The 14,388-nt window shown below is 41.4% G+C and overlaps 1 protein-coding gene across 1 annotated transcript; it reads left to right on the top strand.

Annotated features, from left to right (window-relative positions):
- The first annotated feature begins 6,387 nt into the window (after positions 1-6,387).
- Positions 6,388-12,001, top strand: LOC142827269 (putative G-protein coupled receptor 141). Its single transcript, XM_075921741.1, has 2 exons — positions 6,388-6,792; positions 8,676-12,001. Exon 2 carries the CDS (start codon positions 8,711-8,713, stop codon positions 9,572-9,574), a length of 864 nt encoding a protein of 287 aa, XP_075777856.1. The 5' UTR covers positions 6,388-6,792; positions 8,676-8,710; the 3' UTR covers positions 9,575-12,001.
- Positions 12,002-14,388: the final 2,387 nt, after the last annotated feature.

The following is a 14,388-nucleotide window of genomic DNA, read 5'->3' as shown; positions in this document are numbered from 1 at the left end:
TATTTGGCACTTGAGTGTAGCTAGTTTGCTTATAGTATTATAGTAGCTACTGCTTCAGAACTGGTTCCACACCACGGCTCTAGACTGAGGCAACTAATTGATAAGCTAGCAGTAGTGCAAAATGTCTTTAGCTCTGTCCTATGTAATGGACTCTGTTACTATCCAGAAAAGAGCAGCATGAGATTGTAAATTAAAATAAAAAAAAGCAAACACAATTCTTTGTTATCTGATGTAGATTAAATGAAACCAAGCAGTTCGATATGCAACTGCACTGGCAGAGGTCATGTAAGGTCTATTGAAATTAAATAAAATAAAGGATCAAGAGTTCTACTGTGCAACTAATTAATGAAAAAGGCTTGAAGTTGTCAAAATTTTAAGCCAGGTTTATGCCGATTCAACGCCTGTCTAAAGGAACCTCTCTGTAAATCTCCTAGAGGCTTCACATAACCTGCACCTGTCTTTGAACCGCTAAGAATGCTCTGTCTCCTCTTCCTTTAGCTTCTGCTTCACTCCATTCTTCTCTTTCAAACCCTACTTCCTCCTCTTTTTCTGAAATATCATCTGAACTTTATTCTCCATTCCTGTCAGCTGTTTTCATTAACTTCTGTCTCTTTTTATCCTTCCTCATCTCCACTTTTATTAATCTCATGAGCATGTCTCCCCCCTTTTCCTGATAGAGGTCCTTTTGGCCTCTACCACATGCCTATGCTCTCCTTACCTTTCATCCTCAATACCCTGCCAGCTTTGCACTGAGAAGGTCAGGAGCTGATGTTCTGCGAACAACCACAAAACATCTTATGGTTTCCTGCACCCAATCTAAATTGGTTACAATGACTAATTTCTTTTGCACAGAGACGGGACTGTGATCTAAAATTTGAAGGCAAGAGTCTGAAGATGAGAGATTAATAGGCCTTGAATAATTTCCAAATGCAATTTTCAAGAAAAATCCACATGTCCTAACAAACTAGCTGAAAAGTTCCTAGCACTGCTGACAGCAGCCACTGATAAATGTTTACAGGGTGGTAATTCGTAAATCCTTACTTCTGGAATCACTCGCTATCCAAAGCCACAGACGGGACTTAGATGAGAAAGAGCATTAGCTCTTGGTCTAAGACTGTCTTGGTTCTGCCTCTGGGGTTCTGAGTATCACCTAGTGGTCACACTAAGAGCCCTGCCATGGCCTCTCCTTTCTAGTTGATGCTCTATGTCCCCCATGCGCAGCTTCAGATCCAGTACAAGACCCCAGGTACCCACACAGAATTGCTAGGTAAAGCTTCTCCCATAACCTTGACCCCTGTTCTTATTCAGCCTGCTGTTGGCTCAGCTCCCCAAGCCACTGGTGCTGGTACCTCCTTTCCTCCAATGACTCTTTAGAAATTACAGTTCTCTACTAGTCCCATCCTGTGGCTACACACAGTCTGTCTGCTTGGCTACTCTCCCAGGGTATGTCTAGACTACATGGCTTCATTGACGGAGCCATGTAGATGAGTTGACTAGACATAGGAAAATGAAGTGGCGATTTAAATAATCACCGTTTCATTTACATCAAAATGGCCGCCACGCTGTGCTGATCATCTGTTTGGCGGCACAGCAGGGCAGTCTGGACGCACCGCAGTCGACAAGGAAAGCCTTTGTCGACCGCTCTGGTAAAGCTCATTTCACAAGGCACTTAGTCTAGACATGCCCCCATTCTCAGTCCTCATCTAAAACTGCTGTTTCCTCAAACCTTTCAAGGTTTGCTTCTTGGACTGCAGCCCTGAGACCAACTCTCAGGCAGCTGTTCCCCATACCAAACAGCTGTCTTCTTTTCCTGACATCCTCTTTTCATATCCTGCTCACAATGGAACATAATGCCTTCCATTATTATTATTTAATTTCAGTAGCACCCACACTATGAAAGGATCTTTCCAAATAGAAACAAAGATATGTGTGGTATGAGGGGAATGTCAAAGAGTCTTGTCATGGCACTGGGAAGCTCTTGGTGTTATGCCCAGGCAGTTGGAACTGGGCTCAGGAAAAAGGAAATCTCTGGCAAGCACCTTAAGCACTGTGCAATCTCTGAACTCCATGACATAGAGTCATGGCTCCTGACCCAAAGAGCTGACTGGAGTCCTTTTCCCTCTCTGAGAAATCTGTGGTTCAATCCTTTCCAAGGTGTTCTTAGGTGAGAAGACCATCCGGCAGTGAGCCATTGGGTTCATTACGCCATTAATAATTGTTTCTTATGGTAGCTATATTTGCTGGGCAATTTACAGGCTGATATTAAAACTAATGCTTCTTGCCCAGAAGAAATGACTTCTAACTGGACATCACATGAAAGGAGTAGGGGGCAAAATCAAGATGTTAGTTTCTCTGTTTTCTCACAAATATTTTCATTCCACCTCTGAGAACAGTTTATAAAGCCTCCTTGTTTCAGTGGATTTAAAGGGAAAGCATGAAAGAGATTAGATCGTCTGCTGGTGGCAACCTAGAAGAAGGTTTGCAGAGGCACTTTTGACCAAACAAGTTTCCTTTCATTCTAAACATCACACAATATTTGAAGTGTCAGTAGCATGCAAAAGTTATGAGATATGTATCCTGTTCTTGTGCATGCCAAGTGTCTGTCTCATAAGGCACTGAATGGAATGCCAGTGCCCTGTCTAAGGTTTGGAACTCTTTTGAAAGTCTAGGACATAGCTTTGATTAGCAGGGTGTGGTCACAGTGGAGTTTGGAGCTGCTGAAATAGTCTCCAGCAATGGGCTTTTATAAAATGTGTGTTGATTTGATTTTTGCAAGAATGTGGATAAAATGCTCCTGCTTGAAACAGCACCATTGTCTGAGAGTGTAACAAGCACACACTTACTACATCTCCTGAAGGAGTGCCTTGGAGATATTGTAATTTATGTAAGGACCGCATGCACTTTTGTTTCCAAGACCAGACTATGACCCAAAATTTAAAAAGTATCACAAACTTTATTCAACTGCCAACGTGACTTCTCCTCCTTGACTTTTTGCTCTTCCTGGTAGTATTACTTAATAAAAAGAATGATTGTCTTACAGGAGGGAGAGAAAATGCCTTCCCATCCCCAAAAATGAAATGATTGCACAATAGGCAGGGGATGCAAGTGTTACTGTCATATCTGCTGCTTATAGTTATGTTTTTGCACACCAAACTTCTCATAGTGTTTTCCCCTTCAATTAATACATTCCTCTGACTATTGGCTACCCTGACTCTGATGTACAATCATGAATTTTGCCATCAGCAATCTTAAAAACTATATTGAGGTAGAAGTTAATTGAGGAATTGCCTTTCCCAGGGAAATGCTGATGCCTCTAGAAGAGACCTAGCTCAGTATTTTAATATTTACAGTGAGACACACAATGAAAATTGTGGTTCGGGTCAGTGTTTGTGCCTGTGGCCTGGAGTCATCTTTCATCCACCACTGTTGATAGAAATGTAGCCATGTTAGTCTGGTGTAGCTGAAACAAAATACAGGACTATGTAGCACTTTAAAGTGCTACATAGTCCTGTATTTTGTTTTGGCTATCTCTTGGTTTTGTTTTACAATAAAAGTTTTCTAATTCACTCTTCACTAATGCAGATACCTTATTTCACACTAAACACTGCAATTCTCTTCTCATATCTGAAACATGTAACAGAGGGCTTCAGTCAGATCTTTTATTCCTTCTGCCAAACATCTCATTATTCTTACAGAACATAATACAGATAATTTACTGACCTAACAAGCAATACTATAATAAGGTATAGAACAGAAAAGAGAGCACTTTTGTGATGCAGACGCCTCTACTTTATTATTACATTTTGTTCTCTGACATGCTAAATAACAAAATCTAGGAACTCACAGTAGGTTATCCAATTAGTCAAACAACTTAAGTTTCTGTCCAGATATAATCATGTTGGCCTGTCTTATCAGCTCAGGTAGGACTGACAGTACACCCCAAATCTTTCAATCCATTCCTGCAGGGCACAGATTTATTAATTCAACCTAGGGGCTGTCAAACATTTAAAAATGAATTTTGATTAATCACAAGATTAAATAAATAATCATGATTAATTGTAGTTTTAATTGTATTGTTAAAAGTAATACAGTATCAGGGTATGTCTATACTACAGCACTAATTCGAACTAATTTAGTTCGAATTAGTTAATTCGAACTAAGCTAATTCGAATTAGTGCATCTAGACTTAAAAACTACTTCGAATTAGCGTTTTGCTAATTCGAACTAGCATGTCCATACTGAGTGGACCCTGAACCGAGGTTAAGGATGGCCGGAAGCAGTGCCGGCAAGGCATCAGATTAGGACTTAGAGCGTGGAGCTGCTGTCTCAGGCTAGCCGAGGGCTGTGCTTAAAGGGACCCGACCCCCACCCCGGACAGACAGTTCTCAGGGGTTCCCCGCTTGCAAAGCAGTCCTGGCTTGGAGTGCCCACACTCGGCACATCACAGCACTCGGCCATCAGCCCGGCTGCACTTGCCGCAGGCTGCCATCCGGAGGGGGGGGTCAATCAGGGGGCTTCAGGAGAGCTTCCACCCCGAGGAGCCCGCAGAGCCAGCCCAGTCCTCCCCATCGGGGGCTTGTACCCCATTCCTCCCTCACCTCCTTCCACTTACCCTCCCTAGCCCCCCTTCCTGATGTACAAAATAAAGGACACGTGTGTTCAAAAATAGAAACTCTCTTTATTGAACAAAACTTGGGGAGACTGGGAAAAGGAGGTGGGAGAGGGGAGGGCAACTAAAATGATCAGGGGTTTGGAACAGGTCCCATATGAAGAGAGGCTAAAGAGACTGGGACTTTTCAGCTTAGAAAAGAGGAGACTGAGGGGGGATATGATAGAGGTCTATAAAAGCATGAGTGGTGTGGAGAGGGTGCATAAAGAAAAGTTCTTCATTAGTTCCCATAATAGAAGGACTAAAGGACACCAAATGAAAGGAATGGGTAGCAGGCTTCAAACTAACAACAGAAAGTTCTTTTTCACAAAGTTCGAATTAAGTGGCTACACAGCCCTTAATTTGAACTAGTTAATTCGAACTAGGCGTTAGTCCTCGTGGAATGAGGTTTACCTAGTTCAAATTAAGCGCTCCGTTAGTTCAAATTAAGTTCGAACTAACGGTTCGCATGTGTAGCGCCTATCAAAGTTAATTCGAACTAACGTCTGTTAGTTCGAATTAACTTTGTAGTGTAGACATGTTCATTTTCATCAAGTTAGATGTCACTAACAGAAGGATGATCTTGTCTGTTGAATGACTGGATTCTGTGCTTTCCCAATCAGAGTGCTTTTCTTTTACGACTTTTGATGCACCTTGTACCTTTCAGATTTTGAAAGGTATTTCAGATTCTTAAATCTTCGGTCGAGTGCTGTAGCTATCATTCAAAATCTCATGTTGGTTTCCTCTTTGCATTTTGTCAAATCTGCAAGAAAAGTGTTCTTTAAACAAACAACATATGCTGGCTCATCACCCAAGACTGCCATTACATGAAATATATGATATAATGCAGCTAAAACCACTGAGCAGGAGATATGCAATTCTCGAAGGAACTCAGTCACAAATTTAATTAAAACATTTTTTTTAACAAGCAGCATCAGTATAGAAGTATGTCATCTGGATTGGTGGCTGAAGCATGAAGGAGCATATGAATGTTTAGAATATCTGGCACTTAAATACCTTGCCATGCTGGTGATAAAAGTAGCATGTGAATGCCTGTTCTCACTTTCAGGTGACATTGTAAATAATAAGTAGGCAGTATTGCCGCCTGTAAATGTAAACAAGCTTGTTTCTCTTAGCTATTGACAGAACAAATAGTAGCACTCTTGGAACGTTTGGGCTCTAAAGTTTTACATTGTTTTGTTTTTGATTGCAGTCATGTAAAAGTAAAACTATATTTGTAAGTTGCACTTTCACAATAAAGAGATGGCACAACAGTATTTGAATGAGGTGAATAGAAAAAAACCTATTTCATTTGCTTCCTTTTATAATGCAAATATAATATTTGTAATAAAAAGATAGTGAGCACTGTACACTTTTCATTGTGTTGTAATTGAAATAAATATATTTGAAAATTGTAAAAAAACCCAAAATATTTGTACTAAATGTAAATAGGTATTGTTTAACAGAGTGATTAACACTACAATTAACCACAATTATTTTTTAATCAAGTTAATTTATTTAGAGTTAATTGCTTAAGTTAACGATAATTAAATGACAGCCTTAATTCAAACAAAACCCCACAAAGACCACAATCAAACCAGACAGTCAGGACTCAGAGGCCTTTCCGATTCCATCTCTCTTTGCTCCAACATGACCTACAAAACCAAACTCCTCCCCATAGCTCCCCTGTAACTGAGCCCTCTCAGACCTTTTATAGGCAATGTCTCTCTTTCTTTCTCTCTTGCACACTACATGCCATCCCAGCTGAGTCTCGTAATCAAGGGTTGGCTGATACTAGAACCCATAGTCTTTAAAGAGGGAGATTACCCCGCTATTCTATCTAACTTGAAAAAAACTAGCCAACCCCTGGGCATCTAGAGCCAGTTCAGACCTGTACCTCCCACAAGTTCAAATAAAATGCCACTCTAAGGCATTTTGGAAACTTTTAGACTTCAGCGTGCATTTAGGAAAGTTACAACTAGTGAATACTTCCTGTATGTGGGTAGATAAAGCGAGAGGATGTCTGCAGGAAGGCTACTATGTGTTGCTTTCTCTTCATATCAGGAGCGAACACAATGAACCTTGCAATGTATGAAACAGAGAAGGAAGGAAGAAAGGAAATCAGAACAACAACACATTAGGAGGTATCATTTCTTCTTTGTATTTTTGTTACAAATTGCAATAGATAATGACAATATTATTCCTGATAATGCAATGAATTTTTGAAATGCACTGAAACTGTAGGCATGCAATGCCATAATTATCCTGTTTATAAAATAACGAAAGCGTACCTGTTCAAAGCTCCCATTGAAATAGAGTCATAACTATATGTACATGAGAATTTAAGAGTGAAATGGCTGTTATTAACACTGATGAAAGAGACATTCTTATTCTTTTTAGTGTATTGTATATTAAAGTTGTCAGTTCTGCAAGTTTGACTTGAAATTCTGCTAAATATTCAGATGGCTGTACATTTTAAAGATTTTTAAGTATGTATTTAAAAAGAGTGAAAGGAAAGTCTTTTTCTGACTGGCGCATAACTTATTCAATATAGTCTTGAGAATTTATCTATCTATTAATTTCTGTGTTACAAGAATGCTTGAACAGTTTTTGGTAAATGTTCGGAGTTTATCTGAAAGCATTTAATACACTGAAGCAGAAAATGTTCTCTTGCACAGAGGACTGGCTTTCAACCTGTGGTCTGTAGACTCGGTGGGGTCAGCAGACTGTCTGAGGAGCCTATGAAAGGTTGCTGTTACTTTAGAAGAGGTTTTCAACCTGTGGCCCTTGGACTCCTTGGTGTCGACAGTCTATGTCTAAGATTTCCTAAGGGGTCCTCACTAGCATTTGAAATTTTTTAGGGGTTAAAAAATGACAAAGGGTATTGTATAGATAAGCAGAAATATGTTTAAGAACTGCTAGTTAAATTACGTTATTGAAATCAAGTTCTTGAGCAATAGGAAGCTGAGCCTATTCTACTATTCTACTCTGTAAACCATTGTTATAAACGTTATTTTATTTTAAGGCTCATATTTTTAAAAGGAAGTGATTCTTCCCATTTATTTGGCACTGGTGAGGTCACAGCTTCAGTATTGTGCCCCATTCTGGGCCCCCTGTTACAGAAAGGACGTGGACACATTGGAAAGAGTCCAGTGAAGGGCAACAAAAATTATTAAGGGGCTGGAGCGCATGACATATGAGGAGAGGCTGAGGGACTTAGGCTATTCAAGAAAAAAGTTCATGTACAAAAAACTTGTGATTATGAAGCCAGTATAAAAATGATCTAATAAGTGCTATGTAACAGGTCCATCATGGGCAGCAGGTAACATAGACAAGGGAAGAAATTGGTTTCCCTAAAAGACCACGGTGGCCTCACCCACCGCACTCTGGCTGGCTGGGGAAGGCCGAGGCTCTGGCTACATTGTGGCTGCTTGGCAGGCCAGTGTTCTGACCAGCTGGGAAGGATGGGGCTATGGTGTGGTAACCACTGTCTAGCTGTTCCCGGGGCAGAACTGGGACCGGCGTCGCGATGTGGCTGTTCACCTGCTCCCGGGGCTGGGGCCATGTAGTGACTGCCCAACTGCTTCTGGGGTGGGGCCATGTGGTGGCTGTGCTGGATCTGGGACCAGGGTGCTGCTATCCCCAGGGCTGGAGCTGCTGCTAGGACTGCGTGGTGGCTGTCTGGTTGCTCCTGGGGGCAGGCAGCTGCCATAATAGAGGAGTACGGGGGGGTGCAGGACATGGCCCAGCAGATACAATAGGGGCTTGGCTCTGGTAGGCACGGAAGGGGTGGGGCTGGAGCTTGCCTCCGCAAGCCAGACCTTCACCCACTGCTCATGAGGATCGTGTATTTTTATAGTCATAAGCTTATACACAATTATACAGTGCACCATTTCCAGACACAATCTGGTAAACATTATTTAATGAATTTGTGACATTCTATACTTTAAAAAAAAAAGCATATCCATAGAGAAAGGAAAGATTAAATGCAGATTTTAAAATGCATATTCCATTCTTGTATTTTTAGGTAAACTTGAAAAGAGAAAAAAAAAACTGTTGAAGATGTTTAACACAAGCTCAGCACCACAGGATATTGCCTCCAACAGAACTCTGCCACACAATTTGGAGAGGCTGCATTTGATTTTGATAGCACTATACAGTATCAGTCTGGGAGGCGGCATTGCCGGAATAATTGTGATGTCCCGTCTTTTGTTTCAGAGGAAAATACAATCTGTGATGACCATCATTATCAAAAATCTCATGGTGGTACATTCCATTCTGTTATTCAGCCTACCTTTCCGCATTAGCTATTACATTTCATCTGAATGGAAATTTGGATGGTTCACCTGCAAAATGTTTAGTGGCATGATCTATGTCCACATGTACATCACCTTCATTTTCTATGTAGCTATTATTATAATACGCCTCTTGAGACTGGAATTTCAGAGGTGGCGCACTACTACTTGGATTGCTGCTGTCTGGTTTGTGGGAACTGTTATTATCTTCCCTATTTTTTTGTCACATTATGGCACCTCTAAAAACTATAACCATTCTAAATGTTTTCAGTTCCACAGAGGTATGAAGGAGCAGGGTATGGTAATAGCAAACTACTGCTTGATTAGCATTATGGTGACAACAGTCTCTGTACTCTCTATAATCCAATTAGCTGTAATCTTTCAGTTGGCAATGAAGTACTGGCCTGACATGAATTTACATGTAGAATTCAGGGCTCAGATGAAGAGTTTTTTTTTCATCTTGGTAATACTAGTCTGTTTTGTACCTCATCATGTATTCAGAATATACTACATCCAGAAATTTCACCCAGAGGATGACAATAATCTGACTCTATACAATGAAATTTTCTTAGCTTTCACAGCATTGTGCTGCTTGGATATGTTATGTTTCATAGCAGGAATAGCCCATTAAAAATGAACTACTGGTATAGGAAGCCTTGATGTGTGGATTTTGGCCACTTTTCTAAACAAGAAAACTACTGAAGACTTTACTGAGCTACAAGAACTACTGAATTTTTCCTATGAGGACAATGGTATTTGGATTTGTAAAATTTTCATGCTTTTGTAGCCCACTAGGAGACAGGAGTGGTTAGAACTCATTTTCTATCTTGAGCATTGATATGCCTTGATTCCTCTAATTTTTAACGTTGCCTAACTATTTTGTCTTAGCAGCAACACCAAATTTCACCTACCATTCTTTTTGCTCATCTCATTGCTCTTCAAGGATTCAACCCTTGTCATCCACTCAAAAGAGTTTCTCCACATTTTGCATAGCTTTTTCTGCTTTTTTTTTTTTTTTTGGAAGAGGTTTTTCTGCCATTTGGCCCTGTCTAGACAAGGCCAAATGGTGGAAAAGCCTCCTCTTTCAGCAGAGCCCTTATGCCTCATGAAATGAGGTGTACAGGGCTCCCCAAAAGAGCGTGTTTGCTCTTCCACATAAAAAAGTGTTCCTTGGACGCAGCGGGGTTTTTGCGGGGAGGTATCCCACAAAAACCCCATAGTCTAGACGTAGCCTCAGTTAAAATAGCTCAATTTACCCAATAAATCTGTTCTCACAATTAGCTCATATTGAGGATGGTATAAAAAAACCCCACAAAACAGACTTTAACTGGCCAAAGATTAGGAAGATTTTTCCTTCTGTAGCACATTTTTGCAGAATTGTACATTCTGAGGATTTTACGCCTTCCTTTGGAGCTACTACAGACAAAAAAGTTGCCCTTTTCTCTTGTGTGCTTTTGCAACAGCCTTTCCGAATTAACAAGGAAAGAAGCTATGTCCAAAGAGTGGAAAAATGGCATTTGGATCAAAGCTTAAACTCAGTAGACGGATCTAACCCCCTTTTTTCTTCTCCGCAGCACATCTAGACCTGTTTTTTTATGTTTTTTTGCCATCCTCCTCTAATTATGCTCCTACCTTCCTCATTTAAATATGCTAACTAGTCATTTTAAAATATACAGCTGAAAAGGTCAAACTTTTCAGACATTTATTTAGTGTCACTTCTAGGGCAGGATGACATCTACTGCTGATACGTCTGGGATTCTGGCCATGGAAACTGGGGATGCAATGCGCTCTCAAGTTGTTTGGTCCTTCAAGAGAACAGCAACTCTGCAATAAGGGAAATATTTTATCTGCCTCCAAAAAATGAAAATAAATCATCTGTCTGATGACTGTTTTTGTTTAATGTTCCTAAGTTTCATTGTTGATATTCATCACTGGCGGCTGTATTTCGCAGGTTGCTGATGTAAATGAAAGTGATATCAGAATACATTAAGTAAACAAAAATGGTTTCCATCAGTTCTATATTTGTATGTATATGTGGGCAGTGTATATACATGCATTTGTTGCTGCATAGGCTTTCTTCCTACTCTCCTCCTACACGTCTGCTATGCTCTTTATCAGCTTCTCATGACCTTGGGGTTAGGATGTCCATGGTTCTTAGTCTTTGGTGGTTAATCACAGCACCTTCTGTCTTCTCTTCTCCCTCCCAAGGGTGCTGGAGCAATGTGTATGGGGGACACGCTGAAAGGCATTGAACCAAACTAAAACTGCTGTATAAAATGGAAATCATTTCAAGCCCAACGAGTGTGGTAGCACCCACACTCCTTAGTTCAAGTACTTATGCCCCCTCCTCTACTGCACTTACATATTTAAAACCAGTAACACAATAACTGAGCACATAGTTGGGGCCTGCCTCTGATGCTGCCCGCTTGAGGTACCATAGGGCCCCACTCTCACTTTCTCCACTGAATCTTCCCGCTCTAAGCCAGAGTGTTCCCTACCCAGTCCTTCCCCCAGAGAGCCACAGCACATGCAGCAAGTCCCAGGCTTTGACATTCTGGTCCTGAAGGTTGCATAGCGGTCACTATCATCAGAATGAGCTGGGGTCTATGTTTGAAGAAGCCATTGAGTGGCAGTGAGATGAGTGAAATAAGCTTTAACTACAGGTGAGATCTGTCTGGTCTGGCACCATGGGACCTGACTTGCTCTGAAGGAGGGAGTTTGCCAGACCAGGGGAGGACCACCCCTCTGCTGACAGACTCCTGGGATATGTCACCGGGCTCCCCTGCCTCCGGGACACCGGGCTGCCAGCTTCGTGGCCAGCTCTAGGACACTGGGGCTCCACTGCCTGGGGACCGCTAGGGATTTGCTGTTCCAGGGCCACTAGGACTCTGGGGCCAGATGCTTCAAGGCAAGGGGGCTCTGTGACAAGCCATGGGACCACTGGAGCTCAGCTTCCCTGGGGCTTCCGGGGCGCCATAGCCCCAGGGCTGCCCAGGAGCTACTGAAACTCCCTGCCCCGAGCCAGGGCTCTCTGGTCCAAGGGCTCTCTTGTCCAGCAATATCCACACTCCTGCTGAGCCACAACAATCTATAACCCACTTAAAACCCCCACCCCAGGTCCTCCTTTGTACCCCTCCTTCCTCACTTCCTTTCCTCCTTATAACTGGAGGGGTGTTAATGGGTCCCCTCCCCTTGAATATTCCCTTGAAATATGTGTTACCTAGTTTCGCTAAACAATCTGTTCCACCTTGCATTGAGCTGTGACTCTCCTGAGGGCAAGTCTTTACCAGACGCACTGCAGTTGCACAGCTGTACTGATACAGCTATGCTGATGGGAGAGTTTTCTCCCATTGGCATAATAAAACAGCCTTCATGAATGGCAGAGGCTATGCCTGCAGGAGAAATTCTCCCACTGACAGTGTAGTGCACATGAGCGCTTAAGTTGATGTCATTTCTAGTGCTCAGTGGTATATTAATGCTCCGGAGTGACATAAACTATACTGTCATAGGCTGTAGTGTAGACATAGACCGTGTACCTCTCCCAGACCTGAAGAAGAGCTCTGTGTAAGCTCAAAAGCTTGCCTCTCTCACCAACAGAAATTGGGCCAATAAAAGATGTTATCTCGTCCAACTTCCCTCTCATCATCTACATGTATATGGTGAAAAGCATACTGATTTTCTTTCTTGTGGCTGGCCAAGTCTCTGTTCTGTATATTAAGACAGACTTTATATAACCTTCATTTGACCTGAATTTAGTAGCTTTTTTTTTGCCCCAGACCTGGTGTCAGAGCTCACCATTTATATTATGCAGCTTTAGCAGCCACCATTCATCCTAGGTATTTAAATTCTTTCAGTCCTCTAAGCTCTCTGGCTGTGGCATCCCGTATCGTAAGTCCTGCTCCCTCAGTTCTGAAGGGTAGATAATGCAACATGGTACTTCATATAAAATGGTAATGTAAGCAGCAGTTTGGTAGAATTAATTATAGTTAGCTTTGCTGTTACAAGGCAAAGTAAAGTTGTGTTATAAGCCTCAAGGGTTTTTTTCCGTATAATTGAAAACCACAAAGTAGGTTAAGCTAAATGAAACCATTATAACAGGAAGGCTTACAACCATGGCAAGAAACAGTATCTGAGACAAGTGAAACACTGAGTAACAAATACAAGTCCAGCAGGCAGTTAGGTGTAGATAAAAAAAAGGGAGATTTGCGTAAAAAGTTTTAGCTCAGAAGGCTTATTGGACACCCAAGACCATGGGACACCCGGATAATATGGTGAATCGTTCTTCTGGCTCTGTTGTAACAGGCCATTGCTTACTAAGGAAGTGTGACATAAAGGGTAGCAAGGAAATATTCCACAAATTCATTAGAAGCAAGAGGAAGACCAAGGACAGATTAGACCCATTACTCATTGGAGGGATAAAGAAAGTAAGAGAAAATGTGGAAATGGTTGGGGTGCTTAATTAATACTTTGTTTCAGTGTTCACCAAGAAGTTTGGTAGTTATTGGACATCTAACATAGTAAAAATGAGATGAGATCAGATGTTAAAATAGGGAAAGAACAAATTAAATATTACTTACACAAGCTAGATATCTTTAAGCCATCATGGCCTGATGAAATGCTTCCTAGAATACTGAAGGAGCTCACTGAGGAGATTTCTCAGCCATCAGTGATTATTTCTGAAAAGTCATGAAAGACTGGAAAAGTATTGTGCCGATCTATAAAAAGGAAAATAAGGACAGCAGATCAGACAGCTTAATATCTGTACCTGGAAAGATAATGGAGCAAATCATTAAGCAATCAACTTGCAAACATCTAGAAGATAATGAGATAAGCAAGCAGTCAGCATAGATTTATCAAGTACAAATCATGTCAAACCAACCTGATAGCTGTCTCTGATAGGGTAATAAGGCTTGTGGAGGAGTGGGGGTGAGAAGTGATAGACATCGATACTCTCTTGCATGACTTTCTCATAAACAAACTAAGGAAACGCAATCTAGATTGGGCTACTGTAAGCAAGGTGAATAAATGGTTATTCCCAGAGACCAGTTATCAATGGTTCATAGTCATGCTGGAAGGGCAAAATGAGTGGGGTGCTGCAGGAATCAATCCCGGGTCCAGTTTTGTTCAATATCTTCATCAATTACTTAGATAATGGTATAGACAGTAAACATAAAAAAATCTGCAGATGACACCAAGCTGGGAGGCACTGCAAATGTTTTGGAGGATAGGATTATAATTCAAAATGATCTAGACAAACGGAGGAAATGGTCTGAAGTAAGCAGGATGAAATGCAATAAGGACAAATTCAGAGTACTCCATTGAGGAAGGAACAATCAGTTTCACACATACTAAATGAGAAATGACTACTACAGAGTACTGTGAAAAGGGATCTGGGGCAGGGGTGGGGGATCATAGTGAACCACATGAATATGAAGTCAGAGTTGA

The sequence above is a fragment of the Pelodiscus sinensis genome, chromosome 2, assembly GCF_049634645.1.
Source record: "Pelodiscus sinensis isolate JC-2024 chromosome 2, ASM4963464v1, whole genome shotgun sequence".
In the NCBI taxonomy this organism is placed as follows: Eukaryota; Metazoa; Chordata; order Testudines; family Trionychidae; genus Pelodiscus; species Pelodiscus sinensis.
Note: the sequence above shows the minus strand (reverse complement) of the source record. Positions and strands in the feature narration are given on the sequence as shown.

Bases quoted from the DNA above. Each gene is read 5' to 3' on its own strand.
- LOC142827269 (XM_075921741.1), top strand. From the start codon at position 8,711: ATGTTTAACACAAGCTCAGCACCACAGGATATTGCCTCCAACAGAACT.